The following is a 15536-nucleotide window of genomic DNA, read 5'->3' as shown; positions in this document are numbered from 1 at the left end:
GAAATTTCCATTAAATTCCATTGTCGGAACGTTCGCGCTATCACTCTCTGTCGGCTTCCGGGTACAATGTGTTCTGGACTTGTCTGAAAAATCGAGCACGCTTTATTTCAATTACATTACGAATTCCCCCTCGATAGAATGAATCGAAAAAGAAATTTTAAAGCATGAATATATAAAGAATCCAAACTTTATTGCCTGATATACGTACACAAGTATGACGTAAAAGTTGAACTATTCCTGCAGTTATTTTGAATTATGAAAAATAAGAATCAATCTTCAAATTCGACTGTCAAACATTTCACAATATTTCTTTTCTTTTTTTTACTCACAGTCGTAGCCTTACGCAAGTTTTAGCTTGTTCAAGCTCCGTATGTATCAACGGGAACCGTTTGGATCGAAGATATCACTTCTGCACCACTGAACCATATAATATTGTTGGTTCATTTCAGGAGATTTTCTCTCCACGAATAACTTATTGATAGGTGTGATATCCTGTTTGTTCGCTGTTAACGTCGACAAGACAGAGTGCTTATCTACCTGCCAGCCATCATTAACTTGATGGCTTTTGATCACTAGCCAAGATCCTCGAGGTTCGAAGTCGTTATAACGCCGTTTGTGTATACACGGGGCAGAATTTAGTTTGGGTAAGAGAAATAAATAAAAATAAAAAAAACAAATCCGAGATGGTTCAGTGAAGTTGTAAAAAAGGCATATACATATTTAGGAAGCTGTGTGTAATTCATACGCGAGTATATTCGGAAAACTGATGACTCATTTCACATCTGCACGCGCTATCTCTGCAGTCTGCGTTTACGTTCCTTCTCCATTCTAACGGCTTCGTGCCAGTAATCAACGGTCAATTTGTCCATACCGTGCGACATCGATATCAATCTAGCGAGAACCATTAGCGAATGCAGATCCTCCGCTGATGTACTTTTGTCCAACTGACGCATTTCAACGAAATCCTTTTGGATTACCTGCGAAATTAGGAAAAAAAAATGTGTTTTACTCATCGGAATATTTCTTTTATCCTCTACATCCCGTGCAAAACTCACGTCTCCTATGCTATTCTCGGTTTCGATTGCGATGTCGCGTCGCCTCGATACCCTCAACCAGTTTCGAATGTTATATATCCTGGTTTCATCACTCAAATAATGCCTGACTGCTTCCAGGGTTTCCGAATAGATATTCTCACTGTTTGAATTCTTTTCCAACACGATTTGCCTATAACACTGAAATTCGTGAAGATGGAAAAAGAAAATAAGATGTTGACTGAAAATTGCACTAAATATTCTTCGTATCTAGCTGAAACTGTTAAGTTCATGCAAAACAACCGTACACGAAAGTACGAAGCAGATTTTTGTTTTTACCATTACCAGAAATATGACTTTCCTCTGAGAATCAAATTACATATCATTCATTGAGTCAGCTGCTCAATCGGCACTTGAATAAAAAAAGAATATTCTGGAGACTATGGAGATGTGTGAAATGTCAAGAAACTTACAGGAATCATAGACTTTGATTCCGACAGTATCAGAACGGGTATGTCAGCCGGAAAATCCATTGTGTAATACTTGAAGTCATAGGTAACCGTCTGGGAATTAATCAACGTGGAGAAAGCTTCATAATTTTTCCTCCCATTTGCCGAAACCTGACCGTCGGTCAGCTTTGTTTCATCTAATACAAGATGCGTATTATCGCTGAGCTGCAACACCCCGCTGGTCAATCTGTTGCAGTCGTAGTCTTTTCTGAAACAACATGAAGAATGAGCCCGGTTAGTCCCAAATTGTCCAATATAAAATTCTTGATGTAATTTGAGTATCAATAAATGAATAAATAACTTCTCATTGGGAAAGTACACGTACTTGGGCTGCAGATTCAGGTTGTTAAGTTCATCCAAAGTCATGCCAATGAGGTGACTTTTCGGTAGCAACAATGATAATATTCCATAAAAATCTTCTGGAAAAGTCTTGCACTTATCGAGAGGCAAATTCGTTATGTTCAACGGAAACGCACCAAGGGATAGAAAGTCCCGTCTCAAATAGCTGTGAAAATAAATAGTGGTGTTCTAAGACATCAGCTTGGTTTCTGTTCGTCTGGCTAAAGTAGAATACCTATTTTACATCTTAAATATACAACTAAGATAATTTAGGATACAACTGTAATTTTTAATATGAAACTAAAAATTGCCAAAAACTTACACGGAAGATATTAGGTGGCATATGACATATTCGGCCGCTAAGACATCTCCAAATAGAATCTGACTCAACACTAGCTTCAGGTCACTCCGTGTGGTAACGGGAAAGGTTAAATCACCTTGGATAGTTTGTGGAACCTCCTCCATGGACACATCCTTGACGTCGATCGCGTGCAATCGAGGTATCAGCGACACGGGTGGATTGTGAGACTGAAATTCGATGTCATCCATCAACTTGTCTGGATCATGAGCAATGCTCAAAGCTGGGTCTAAGGACATGAAGCCTACAATGTCGATGATCTGGTTCAATTTGAACGACGTTTCATCATATATCTGTAAAGTTAAAAGAGCGGCATAGGTATTTCAAATTCTAACTAAATAAACTTTTCAGCTAGAGCGAATCAGCCTCTCCAATACCTTTCATACAGTAAACAGAACGTGAATTTCAAAGTGATTTTCAAGTGAATTCTACAAACTTGAATTGTCACGAAAGATAAACAAAAGTGAACAATTAATTGTGGAACGTTGCAATACAGACACACCTTCACGATGCAGGCTTTACCATCGTCATTGGGAAGGGGGAAATTCATTGCATGTTCTCTGGACAGCAAGCGTGGTTCGCCATCACCTGAGCTCGGGGTTGTTTGTGTGTGTTTTTTGCTACTGAATTCTACACATTCCATTTCTTCAGATTCTAGTGAACGCTTGGTGGCAGTGTTAGTTGAGACTTGAGGTGCATTTTCGCGCACTGTACACTTTTCCTTTGCCCAACTGTTGACGCCAGGAACTGATATAACAAAACATGTCTGCCGTTCAGCATTGACATTCTCTTTGGAGTCAACGATCACAGTTTCACCTGGCTGATAAGGAAACAAACAAACGAACGAATACAACGAGAATGCAAATCAGTGCAGTTCACGTCAAAGTGACTTTCATTACTATGGTAAACGGCAGCTTTGAAAATACTAAGAAAAAATGTATTGCATTGTAGGCAGTATTATACACGAAGCGAACAACACTTGTAGCCGCTCGCACCTGTAACTGCTAATTATCATTTACTGTAGGCCATCTTTTGACTACCATCTCGGCCAACAAAGAGGTTGACAGTACAGTAAGCTTTAATTCACAACGAAAATATCAGGTACCTATGACGTTACATGAGATCTCCGCCGATTATAAAGCGCACAAGGCCACATGAGATTTGGAGAACTGACGTTGATACGTACCAAGGAGTCCAATGTATCTCTGTACCGCCCGCGGCAGGTTGTCGTCTCGTTAGTGGCAACATTGCGAATTTGAAATCGATCAAGGTAGTACTCAGGGTTGTAAGTGTCCTGAATCATTCCTCGGAACCTGGCCAATTGCTTATCCTTAAACGAGTGTAAGGGTATGGAGTTAAGGGATGGCACCGACAGTCGATTAGCAGTTTCACTTAGTACAAGGCGACAATTGGCTTCGTTTGCCAAAAAAAAATCCGGGGTCCAGTCGACGATGTTATTTGCTGGTGGGAAAAATATGAGACAGTGATCAGACGGTGAGCTGAGGGTTAAACCGGTACAATTCTCATGAGATATTGACGCCGTTTTACATAAATGGGTTAGGATAGAATATTCGCTAAAATTTGCGCAGTACACTCACCGGTCATGCTGACTTCTTCGATCGAATGCTATGCGATGCGTTCAAGTTTCCAGATGAATAAATGAGGACAAATAATAATAATCGCCGTAATGCTACAGCTTGCTGTTGTATGAAGTCGGCCGCTGAGAATCCGTCCACCGTGCTTTGTCGTGCTTGACTGCTTTTGGCGCCAAATTGTGGGGAAACAGCCCGATATTCACGTTTCGTGTATTCTCCGAGATCTGTCGCCCTCTGGAACAAAGTGAAGTTTTGGAACTAATTTTTCGACAGGGAAAGAATGTCGGTAACCCGTCCACATTTACTTTCTTTACTGACAATAAATAACACTACTGATGCCACGATACGACGTTCGGGAATACGATACCGACATGTTTCTGTGATAATAAATTAGTTCCAAAAATTTGTTCGGAGGGCGCGGCGTTGGTTCTAGTTCTAGTTGTGAACGTGGTTCGAACTTGGTTCGGACTACCTGCGTCGCAGTTAGCGTCTCGAATTTTCTAAAATTGTCCTCAACACTGCTTTTTTACTCTCTAATACTTTGTCGCATCCAATTTCGCACTCAAACTTTCTGGGGTCTTACAATCAGTTCCCTCCTTCAACCGCCCGGTCTTCAATTTCAATTTTATTACCCTGTTTCGTGCCTCGATCACCTTTACTATTTTTTTTTTAGTAGCTGAGGAATGAACATCCAATAAAAAATTTTCGTCAGACTTAAGAGGAGGGGGCGTTTAATTAACAGCAGAGCGGTTTATCACTTTGAATAGAAGCTTGTCGATCTTCTAATTAATCATTGGAGCCCCAGAAAACTCGACTAGGTATTTTGTACAACGTTCCATTTCTGCTAGCCACAATAACAAGATTTCCTCTTACGTGAAGCTTGATGCAAGTTAGCGCCTCGTGACAAACCTGCTACGTTCCTGCTACACCCACAAAATGAAAAATATGTAAAAACCAAAGTCAAAATTGCCATTGGCTGCTAAATTTCGCAGTTCAAAATATTTTTACACTGAAAAAAGCGTTTCCACCACTCAACAAGAATTCTGGTTCGGTCAGTAATATTTTCTATCGATCTTGGTTACTGCAACACTTTATTGCTACAGAACACATACGTTTCCAGCTGAGTGTTTATCGCAAACGCAACATTGCCTGAATTGTTGTGATACTGAATATTTACTATAGTCACTCTAGGAAATCGCAATATTCCCATTGGGCACGTAATTAAAACTGATCGTCGTAGCCAGACCCGTACAGCTGAGTCAACGGCGGAAATATAGCGAAGTCAACCATGTTTGTAACAAGACATGCCTGAGGGGGGTTCCCTGGTCGATTTCGACGCTGACTTATATATCTCAAAATATCAAAGTCCACGTATCTCAAACGCGAAAAAGCGCCTAACATACACTTAAAAGACCGAAAAAAGACTGAAATTTCAGAGTATTTTTCTTAGCCAAAACAAAGCATATCCTTATGAAACATTTAAGAGTGTTCAATCGACTATTAAATAATACAAAAATAATTTTTTATTACAAAATTATATATTTACGTATTAAATATTCATATATGTTTATGATGCTACGTTGCTAGTACCATTAGCGTTGACTGAAGATTCTGTTTGGGTACATTCTGGTACTCCAAATCTTGTCCGAAATAAACTTTAATTGCACATTCACTAAATGCCAAAAAAAGTCAGATTCGTCTAGATTGCCTGGTATGATGTGAATTTTGTATCAGATAGTAGCGACAATGCCAATATTACTCTTGCAATGAAATATATACCGAGAATATAGTCAAAACACGTGTATATGAATACGGAAATTCCCCCTCTTACAAATAGGGATTAGAGTTGATATCAAAATCTGAAAAAATTAGGAAATTGCTTTTAAATTATTTCGAGCCGGTTTAGAGGGCGAATGATGAAAAATTCGTCCGAGCCCTAAATATGGACCACCCGAATGTATAAAATAACTACAAAAAATGCTACTTAATAGTTGGTCGAACCTCATTAACGCAAATTCGATACATTTTTCTCATTGTGGTCAAAAAACGAACGAACAATTAAAAAATTGTTTTAGACGAAGGGCTGACAACGAGTAAATTGGAGAGAAGCCAGATCATTCATTCTAGTGTTATGAAGGTTGAATATACATTGGAATCCCAAAAACTACTCATTTTCATTGGTCAAATACTGACAAGTTGTAGTTTTTCAAATTGCAATTTCGCTGTCGGGTAAATTAATCTGAAACGGATACTTCAATACGTTGACTGAAGAATCCTCAATCAACGTTCAATATTCTATTGCGCGTATAGAATCGTGATACCCTGAAATTCCTCTAGTTTAGGTAGACTTAATCGAGGTTCACATGTCACAATTATAATAAAGAATTGCAAACTCTATAACAATCTATTGTGTTGAGAAGAATCGAATTGGCGCCTTTGCTCATTCGAAATTTAAAAAATTACACGACAGTAATTTCCGTCGGTCAAGAAGGAGTATTGAATTATCATTCGGCAAGTCCGCCGCCATCTTGCGAAAGTAATCAGTGTATAGCATGGACATGTGTATGTAGTGTCGCCTGTATATAAGACCGTGACCATGACAACGTAGTAAATGTAGTACGAAGTTGGGTCAGATACCTACCCAGTTTGCGAGAATATATTCGTGTCGAGGTGAAATTATTATGAAATATTAAATGTCGACTCGAAGGGGATTGTATGATTCTCTCTGCTCGACGTTATCGAATTGCGTTCTCTGCGGTTGACGGTCACGTTATGGCTGCAGTAAGTTCAAAACTTGTTAAAACTTCATTCAATTTTATAGATAGTAATTTTGACATTGACACATCTTAAGATTGCAGGTATACGCAATAATTATAATTCGTTTTCGATCTTACTTATATACTCGCTTCATATTCAATCATCTATTTATCCACGTCTTTCACTTCTTAGTAAATGTTAACAAGTGTCATATATTTGGTCTATGTGAATACAACTAAATAAGAAATTATACAAAACTAAAATACATTAGGTGTCTTTCGCTTTAGATGGCGAATCACTGTGTTAACAACAGCCTCCCATAATCCTGTCAGAAAATTCAACATCTGCATTGCTATTCCTATCGGCTGGTACACTTCCTGATTATAATATCGTCCAAATCCTTCGGGCGCAAATGAAGATGAATCGGTATATTACGTTGCATCAGTTAGGAGATGGGACATACGGATCCGTTGTACTTGGTCAGAGAATTGATACGGGTGAAAAAGTGGCGATAAAAAGGATGAAAAGAAAATATTATTCTTGGGAAGAAGCTATGAATCTGCGGGAAGTCAAGGTATCGAATGATATTTCCTTTTCCTTGATTTGTCTCTATATTGTTCTTCATGTTGACATATCCAGCAATAATCCGATGTTTCCTCCACACATAGTCGCTGAAAAAACTCAGTCATGCAAACGTAGTTAAACTGAAGGAAGTGATACGAGAGAATGATGTTTTGTATTTTGTTTTTGAATACATGAAGGAGAATCTTTATCAACTGATGAAAGATAGGTAGGTGTTTAAGGATTCATTTACAGATTCATCTCCATTCATATAGTTTAGCTTAATGACGTCGCTAACATTATTGATTAATTTTCAATAACAGGGAGAAACTTTTTCCCGAACCTGTGATCAGAAACATGGTATATCAGGTATTGCAGGGTTTGGCTTTTATGCACAAGCACGGCTTCTTTCATCGCGACATGAAACCTGAAAATTTGCTCTGCATGGGGCCAGAACTGATAAAAATTGCTGACTTTGGGTTGGCCAGAGAAATTAGATCAAGACCACCTTATACAGATTATGTTTCTACCAGATGGTAAGTAGGAATGATTGTGTCGTTCGAAAATTGATCCTTCATTACTTCCTTTATTACTTTCTTTGTTGTATGTACTTGCGAAAACAGTACGTACTGTCAAAAATCAACTTCAATTATCTCTCCGAGTTCTGACGGCACTGTAATGTAATTTATTCTAGGTATAGAGCGCCAGAAGTTCTGTTGCACTCTACTACTTATAACAGCCCCATAGATATTTGGGCCGTTGGTTGTATAATGGCTGAATTATACACGTTTAGGCCATTATTTCCTGGCAATAGCGAGATTGACGAGATATTTAAAATCTGTTCTGTTATTGGCACACCAAACAAGGTACTTGGGCGATTGTTATTTTGTATTTGGTCAAAGTGAGGAATATCATTGCATCTTCGAATTAGTTTTCACAACTAATTGTAATTGTAGGATGACTGGCCTGAGGGTTATCAGCTGGCTGCCGCCATGAATTTCAAATTTCCAAACTTCAGTTCTACCCCGTTGAGTAAATTGATACCAAACGCCAGTCAGGAATCTGTCTCACTTATGGAAGACATGATGAGGTGGAATCCGGTTCAAAGACCGACGGCGCAGCAATCTTTGAGGTATAGAATATAGATTCCGTATCAGTTCAGCGCTTATGTTTGACTAATCCCGCCCTACATCGTCTACTGCATATCTCGCAGGTATCGTTACTTCCAAGTTGGTGGACCACGACAAGTCAGTAGCAAAAAAATGGCTGTAGGATCACAGCGGGAACTTGTTATGAACAAGGTGAATCTGCCTGCCTCGATAATCACTTCAAACGGAACTTACAATCAACCGGATATGATCAGTACTGTTGTTCAGACTAGGTACAGTTGCCAATTCGCAAGAACAGTTTTTTAATTTGTATTTTTAATCTGGACATCAGGAATAACAAACCGTGATTATATTAAATTATATCAAATGTAGGTTACAGGAAAAAGTACAGGTTCAGCAACCCGTAATGCCGTTATACACACGCAATAACAATACCAATAACAATATTAACAATAAAACTAACAATAGTAATCGGAACCAAGAAAAAAATACAGCAGTATGGGATGATGACGAGTTTGCTGATGTTTTAGGGTGAGTTTTCATATTAAGATCTAACCACAGAAGCTAAGTCTTCATGTTCTGCTTCCGCGTCAGCCGGATGCATTATATGTTCTAATAGTGCTTCCAAATTTATGGGATTATTGAATCCAGTGGAAAAATTCTACCGGATAACACGAATGCGAAGCTGCTACCGGATCGAGTCTACAAGGAGAATCGAACTAATTGGAATTCCACCTATCCAAACAATGCTCAAGAAAACGTTAAACAGACGAATGCCAGGTGGACTCAGCCGGCTTGGACCGAGTCATTGCCATCCCAGAATTGGACTCGCGTTCAACCGAACCTTAAAAACTCTTCAAGAAAGGTCTCGGCGAAGCAACACTACCTTGGCGTAGCTCGTTACATCGCAGGACAGAGCACTGCCCTGCCGTCCAGGTATACAGCAGCATTTAGAAATCGCTGCAACGTCCTCCTGGCACTTGTTATCACCTTGGTTATTAGTTCTTTATTCTTTTTCCGTCAGAGCGAATGTTTACGTTTTCTCCAGCAGATTGTAATAGAAACTGCACGAGTTTTGAAAGCAAATAACGAAATACTATCCATAAAATTTATTACTGATGTTCAAGTCGTTGTTGATATATTAGGCAAGCAGCTCGTTGGAATATCTTCGTTTTTTCTTCAATTAGGAATTACAATCGCTCATCTTTTTCGCTCTGTAACATGTTGCCTTACTTCACGTGTGTTGATTCTTCATCCTGTGTATTTTCTTATCGATACAATTCGCTACTCTTTACTATTAGTCGCACGGTTTTCTTGGCACAATTTGCTGCGATTCGCCGCTTTTATTATCAATAGAAAGTACATCGGACACGGGCAATTTTGTAAAGATCAGCAAGCAGAAATTTCTTCTCTGAATTTTGAGAAAAAAGTACCTACTGAAATAGAGTTGAACTTTGAGTGTGAAGAACAGCTTCTGATTGAGTTGACTGCAATATCTCTTGCTATCGTTTTAACAACTTTAATTGTCGTTAATAGATCATATATTTTTGTAAAAGTTTATAATTTTCTTGAAACCTTTTAGTCAGGGCGTTATGTCATTTTTGTAGTTCAAGTTTTACAAGCTTTGTATCACATTTATTTTTAACGGGATGTAACAGGATAAACTAAACGATGTTCTAATCGATCAGACTGTACAATGACAAATTCAGCTGTCATTCAGCGACGGAGGCACAGAAAGTATTCGCGCACAAGCATTCGACGTATTATGTGTCATAGTATCATCGTAGATGGAGAACCGGGTCGAAATGTGAAAAAAAAGTTCGTTTTCGTAAATTATGAGTTATCAAATCGAGTTTAAGGATGGCCGCCCGGGTATCGGATTCACATGTTTACCTCATTATTGAAGTTTCCATGATCTCCAATATTCACCTATCAACCTTAGTCCATTATTTCGCACCGTAGAAAGTAAACGACTAGATAATCTTGTATCATTTTGCGTAAATTACAGATCTTTTTCATTCCGTTGTAATTTACGGCTTCGTGACAATAGATCTAGGCATGCACCGCGGTGGTTGGTTTATAACGTTTATAACGATGGATCCTTTGCTAGATGACGCGAGTGTCGGGCGTCATAAGCGCTTCGAGTCAGGGCCGGCTCACTTGTGGCTACCTTCTGATGTGTGTTCATTTATCTACACGGCGGCGCGGAACATATGTTCGAGTGATGATGCGGCTCTGAGTCGGTACGCCTCCGGGCCACGACACCCGCGTCATCTAGCGGGACATCAATATATTTACATACCCATTGTTACAGATTGTAGCGGTATGTACACCACAAAATGCAGATCCGTAATTTACGCTCATATTTACGCAAAATGACAAAAGATAATTATGTCGTTTACTTTGTACGGTGCCATAGGTGCCATAGAATGGACTAATTGTAAGATTGGTACGCGAACACTGGAGACGATGGAAACTTCTATAATGGGGTAAAAATGAGAGTCCAATGCTCAGCGGTCAGTTTTGAACTTGATTTGACAGCTCATAATTTACGACAACGAACTTTTTTCCACATCTCAATCTGTTTCTCCACCTACGACGATACTATTATGCATTATGCGCCGAATGTCTGAAAATTCCGTTTTGTGCCTATGTCACGGGATGACAGATGAATTTATCATTTTGTTGTCCAACCGGTAAAAACGCCGTTTGGTTTATCTTATTGCATCCGTTAACGTATTTCTATTTTTTGTACTGTTTATACGCATATCGTGCTTCAGTTTCATCGTTATTGACGATTTTTTTTAATGCACTCTTACTTATTCGTTTGTATCGATCTCATCATTATTCACACCGCCAAATACCATCCATGTTATTATACCTTCAGAACTCTAATGTGTTGTATCAAAAATTCTTTCCCAATAAAATTCCATTCCGCCTCCGAATGTCCCTTGTTCATTTTTATTCCTAGACTTAATATCTGACGGGTATATTATTTTTCTGAACTTTTTTAGAAACGGCGACGCGGATGTCAACCGAACAAGAATTACATTGAATGGGTCGATTCCTCCTCCTGTTCCTAATCCTCCAGAAGATATCGAGGAGAAAATTGATTCGTTATGGGGATCTCAGGAAAATATTGACACCCAAGCAAAACAACATTACTTAGCTAGAAGTCGATACGTCGCTGGCCAAAGCACACGAATGCCATACCCAAGCGTTTATGGTACGTCGCAAATCGGTGGTACAGGTGAGCTGATCAACGCATTTTCATCTCTATTTTTTTCCAAGGAAAACGAGCTGCTAAGGTTTCACTAATTTTTGTAGCCTCAACAGAGAAGGGTCGAATTGAAAAGTAAAACTTGCAGTAATTCTGTACTTCCTGTCCAGCACTTCAGTTGATCTTTATTCACTGTTGTCTTGACGATGTTTCTTCAAAATTTCAGTCATACCAACTAACAAACCGTCGCCACTTCAGGCGAATCTGTTTGGAAGCGTTTTGAACGCAAGATCTAGCGGAGTTCATGGGAGAACAGACTGGGCTGCAAAATACTTAAACTAACGAGATGGGTCGGAAGAATAAAACAATAGAGAATAGGGTAGACAATAGAGTATAGGCTAGTCTATACGATAGAAGAATATAGATTAGATTAGCTATGTATGTAACCAACTGTGATAGGATGTGTTTTTCTTTCATTTTCATTCCTTTACTGTTTTATCTTCGTCGAGTTCTTACTTTTCATCAATCTAGTAACTGTACATTTATGGTATACGTCATTTAGTACTTATACGTATGGTAGATGCGTGTCTGTGCGTGTAAACATAAATCTTCATATATCAATGATTTCTATCGACTGGGAATCGTGCTAGTCGGTGAGATTTTTATTTCATTAATGCAAAGCGACTGTAACTAGTTGTTTGTCTATATCAAGAGTACATAATCAAATTTAGTATGTATAATTTTAGATCGATATATATATTCGAGTAGCCACAAGTAAGATGATCGCACGAACGCGATATATTAACACTAAACATAAAGCGTGTAATTTATATACATGTATGAGAAATAGTTTTCTCGTGATACGTGGGAGAAAATTTAATATATTTTTGGGAGGGAATTATCGTACTTCGTCTTTCAGATGGTTATTATACGCTTCAAACGTTGTAACTAAGATCCGTCCAAATTTTCACGTTAAAAGTTTCCTCTTGACCAAAAATTGTCGCTGTGAGAAATGCTGAAGTTTTATCACACTCAAATTTGAACAATATGAGCTTGATTTTTTTATAATAGGCGCAACTGAATTAACATGTTCCAAAATAAAACCGCGATTAATTGTATTTAAGTTTCGTCACAGTTTATTTTTTTCATATTCTACAAATTTTTCAATCAAAATATCGAAGGTATTAGTTGCGAATGAGAATAATATCGAAGGACCGGAAGGCGGCAGTTACAAAAATTAAGTAATGAAATTTGTCGTACATTTGTGTATACACGATAAAATATAATATTACGTATTAAATTTGTCAGTCCCCGCGTCTTTGCACGTCTGTTTATTTTTTGTCCTCGCCTCTATACAAACAGGACTAGTTCGCAATTTTTTCATCGTTTTTTGACCGATATGGATTGTAATTGTTCAAAATTACGTAATTTTGTGGAAGTTTGTTGAAGAGAAGAGAGAAAGAGAGATAGATAGGTAGATAGATAGATACATAGATAGATCATATTTATTGTGCCTTAGTTCACAACTGTAAGGCAAAAATGAGAAACGAGAAAGAATACCAACATGCTTATTCGCATGAATCACATAAATTGCTAACATGTATGAAATTACATCGAAATCAGTGCACGGTAATATAAGAATACAAACAGAAATGACGATAGTGATATAATGATGCTGGAAATACAATTATCCTAAAAGTCGAAGAATTTTGGTGTGAATGCTGTGAATAAGAATAGTGAAAAATAGTAAGTACCACTACCAAAATACACAACGTAGATAAGAATCGCAAACCAAAGAGATATGAAAAATATTTTTGTGTCGACATACAAATCATTAGGTAATAACAACGCGGGGATAGGGATAGATAGATAAATAGATGAATTTATTGATGTCTATGACAATCTTAGACAATGTAACAGATCAACAAGTTGCTCAGTGACACAAAGAGATAGATAGTATAATGTAAGATAAAGCACTAAATAGAGAGAATGATCGAAGGAAAGAGTGAGAGGGTAACGATGGAAACGCGAAGCAGGAAAGAAAAAAATCGGATTTCCCATTTTGCAAAGGATGTGAAGTAAAAATCGTTAGAAAAATAACGAGCACGTGTAATCGCAAAACGCCCTACTCTATGCAACCCGTAAATCACGTAACGATGTTTAATAATTAAAAATCTATCCATGCGGTGGCGCTTACCAGCTTGGTGAGAGTTTCAAGAACTACTTTTGCCGCAAATAATCGGCTGTGGCGGCAGCTAATTCAAATTCTCCCCATGTCTTCATTTTTTAATTAATCTTTCATTGTCCCATCCGTCCCATCCTAATGTGGAATTAATTGCCGTTCACTGATTGCTATTTACGAAGCCAGTGCGTTTTCCTTTCTTGAATGTAATAACGCTGATTTCTTATTTTTCAACTCAATTTACTGACTTTTAACGTAGATGACTACGTATTTCAATAAAACTCATCTTCTGCACGCAGCTCGAATAGGAGATGACTGTGTTAAATGAGTCCGTTCGTTGAAAGTAAAATTGACAAAGGCCAGTTGAAAAAAACTATTTTAAAAAAATTGCAAATAAATTTCTACGATTTTCGTTATTGACACGCATTCGGGAATCGCGTAGAATATTAATTTTCGGTGAAATATACCTATATTAGATGGACAGAAATCTTTGAAATCTTGACAAGTCACAACCGATTTAAAACTTTAAATCTACTCTCATATCGATGGTCCCTAATAAAAATCACTTGACTTTAGGGAGGCTGATTATAGAAGACCTAACTTTGGCCGGAAGATTATAATTCAAAGAACTTTACGGACCTAGATGATAAAACAGTTAACTCCTGTGTACAAGCATAGAAGATAATTGTTTAATCATCGGGGTCCGTAGAGTTACTTTCATTATAATCGTCACGCCAAAGTTAGGTCTTTTATCATAATTAGCCTCTCTAAAGTTGAGTGAACTTTATTAGAGGCCATCAATATGGACTGTACAGCGCTGCTCTGATTCCTCTTGAAATTTCATCTGTGCACAGTCGGTATGAAAGAAAAATCGAAAATGACAACAGCCGAACAACGTAACATAGCCGAACACAAACGTGTAACTTATAGGGTTTTCAGAAGAAAATAATTTGCGATTTTTCGCCGTGGCACTCCCTAAAAAGTTGTTTTAGGTCAAGAAAAAGGTTCCGTCAACAGAGTAGCATTCTACGTTATTGTGAAAATTCGCGCTCATTTGATTTTTTTAATTTTTTCGAATTTTTAAACAAGCTTTTTCGGGGCTCCCACGGTGAAGAGTGACAAATTATTCTCCTCCGCAAGACCCTATTGCATACATTAGACACTTTTGACGCGTAACTGCAGCGTGGGAATCAAAATCGACCTACGTAGGTATAATACCTACATGCGTACATATGTATTAGATTTGGGAAGGGGTTGGGAACGGATCGACGGCAAAGGTGGCCAGCGTGCAATCGTTGAACGCGTTGGGCACTCACTCTCATGCATGCATATACATACATACATACATACCTATGTAGAGTACAGAGAGACGCGTAGAGAAAGCGTTGAAAACTACAACTGGCAAATGCAGAGCGTCGAAACCCCACCCACGAAATCCACGTTCCCCCCTCGCTTTGCGCCGGGTATATACATACAGCAATCATGTAGTTGCCGCCGAGGTCGTCTAGCCCTCGTCTAGTCTAGCCGCGTTCCGTTTTTGTTTTGTCTAGCCGGTCGCCATGTTTGGTGCACCGCTCCGGCTGGGAATGACCTATACCACTGATGCCGCTGCTGCACTCGACGTCCCTGTGTCGGCAGACGTGTATGTGTGCGTCCGACGTGCCCCTTTCTCCCTTGCCGCACTCTGCTCTCCCTGAATATCTCCCGCAATTTCCCCTCTTCTATCTCTCAGGAAGGGGGAACACGGCGAGATATACGAGGTGCAGAGGAGGGAAAGTTTGGAAGGAGAAAGAAGAACGGTGCAGGGATGAAATTGCGACATTCATTTTCATCGTTTACCGTTTACCCATGACGAAGCGATAAGCGCAGCGTCAT

General features: G+C 38.7%; 2 protein-coding genes across 5 annotated transcripts; one reads left to right on the top strand and one right to left on the bottom strand.

Annotated features, from left to right (window-relative positions):
• Nucleotides 1-172: 172 nt before the first annotated feature.
• Nucleotides 173-4066, bottom strand: LOC124302379 (mini-chromosome maintenance complex-binding protein). 2 transcript variants are annotated; one of them, XM_046758514.1, is made up of 8 exons: nt 3836-4066; nt 3424-3698; nt 2740-3057; nt 2202-2530; nt 1866-2045; nt 1505-1748; nt 1056-1232; nt 173-977 (listed from the first exon to the last, which is right to left on the bottom strand). In XM_046758514.1, the coding sequence occupies exons 1-8, from the start codon at nt 3840-3842 to the stop codon at nt 792-794; spliced, it is 1716 nt and encodes a 571-aa protein (XP_046614470.1). In that variant the 5' UTR covers nt 3843-4066; the 3' UTR covers nt 173-791. The 2 variants fall into 2 exon arrangements, with proteins under 2 accessions (XP_046614470.1, XP_046614471.1); XM_046758515.1 differs by lacking the exon at nt 173-977 and having other exon boundaries at nt 1058-1224.
• A 2323-nt stretch (nt 4067-6389) lies between these two features.
• On the top strand, nt 6390-12797 carry LOC124302378 (serine/threonine-protein kinase dyf-5-like). 3 transcript variants are annotated; one of them, XM_046758510.1, is made up of 11 exons: nt 6390-6613; nt 6877-7163; nt 7258-7379; nt 7474-7686; nt 7845-8016; nt 8107-8282; nt 8364-8531; nt 8632-8790; nt 8911-9195; nt 11274-11509; nt 11706-12797. In XM_046758510.1, the coding sequence occupies exons 2-11, from the start codon at nt 7002-7004 to the stop codon at nt 11819-11821; spliced, it is 1809 nt and encodes a 602-aa protein (XP_046614466.1). In that variant the 5' UTR covers nt 6390-6613; nt 6877-7001; the 3' UTR covers nt 11822-12797. The 3 variants fall into 3 exon arrangements, with proteins under 3 accessions (XP_046614466.1, XP_046614467.1, XP_046614468.1); XM_046758511.1 differs by having other exon boundaries at nt 6861-7163; XM_046758512.1 differs by lacking the exon at nt 8632-8790.
• The last annotated feature ends 2739 nt before the right edge of the window (nt 12798-15536 follow it).

This window comes from Neodiprion virginianus, chromosome 4, assembly GCF_021901495.1.
Source record: "Neodiprion virginianus isolate iyNeoVirg1 chromosome 4, iyNeoVirg1.1, whole genome shotgun sequence".
NCBI lineage: Eukaryota > Metazoa > Arthropoda > Insecta > Hymenoptera > Diprionidae > Neodiprion > Neodiprion virginianus.
Note: the sequence above shows the minus strand (reverse complement) of the source record. Positions and strands in the feature narration are given on the sequence as shown.

What these genes read in the sequence shown, in the direction of transcription:
- LOC124302379 (XM_046758514.1), bottom strand. An exon ending in GAGATACATTGGACTCCTTG is followed by an intron (nt 3,058 to 3,423) that starts GTACGTATCAAC and finishes TTTCCTTATCAG; the next exon opens with CCAGGTGAAACTGTGATCGT. An exon ending in AACCTGAATCTGCAGCCCAA is followed by an intron (nt 1,749 to 1,865) that starts GTACGTGTACTT and finishes ATGTTGTTTCAG; the next exon opens with AAAAGACTACGACTGCAACA.
- LOC124302378 (XM_046758510.1), top strand. Translation starts at nt 7,002, where the DNA reads ATGAAGATGAATCGGTATATTACGTTGCATCAGTTAGGAGATGGGACA. An exon ending in TATCAACTGATGAAAGATAG is followed by an intron (nt 7,380 to 7,473) that starts GTAGGTGTTTAA and finishes TTTCAATAACAG; the next exon opens with GGAGAAACTTTTTCCCGAAC. An exon ending in TTATTGGCACACCAAACAAG is followed by an intron (nt 8,017 to 8,106) that starts GTACTTGGGCGA and finishes TTGTAATTGTAG; the next exon opens with GATGACTGGCCTGAGGGTTA.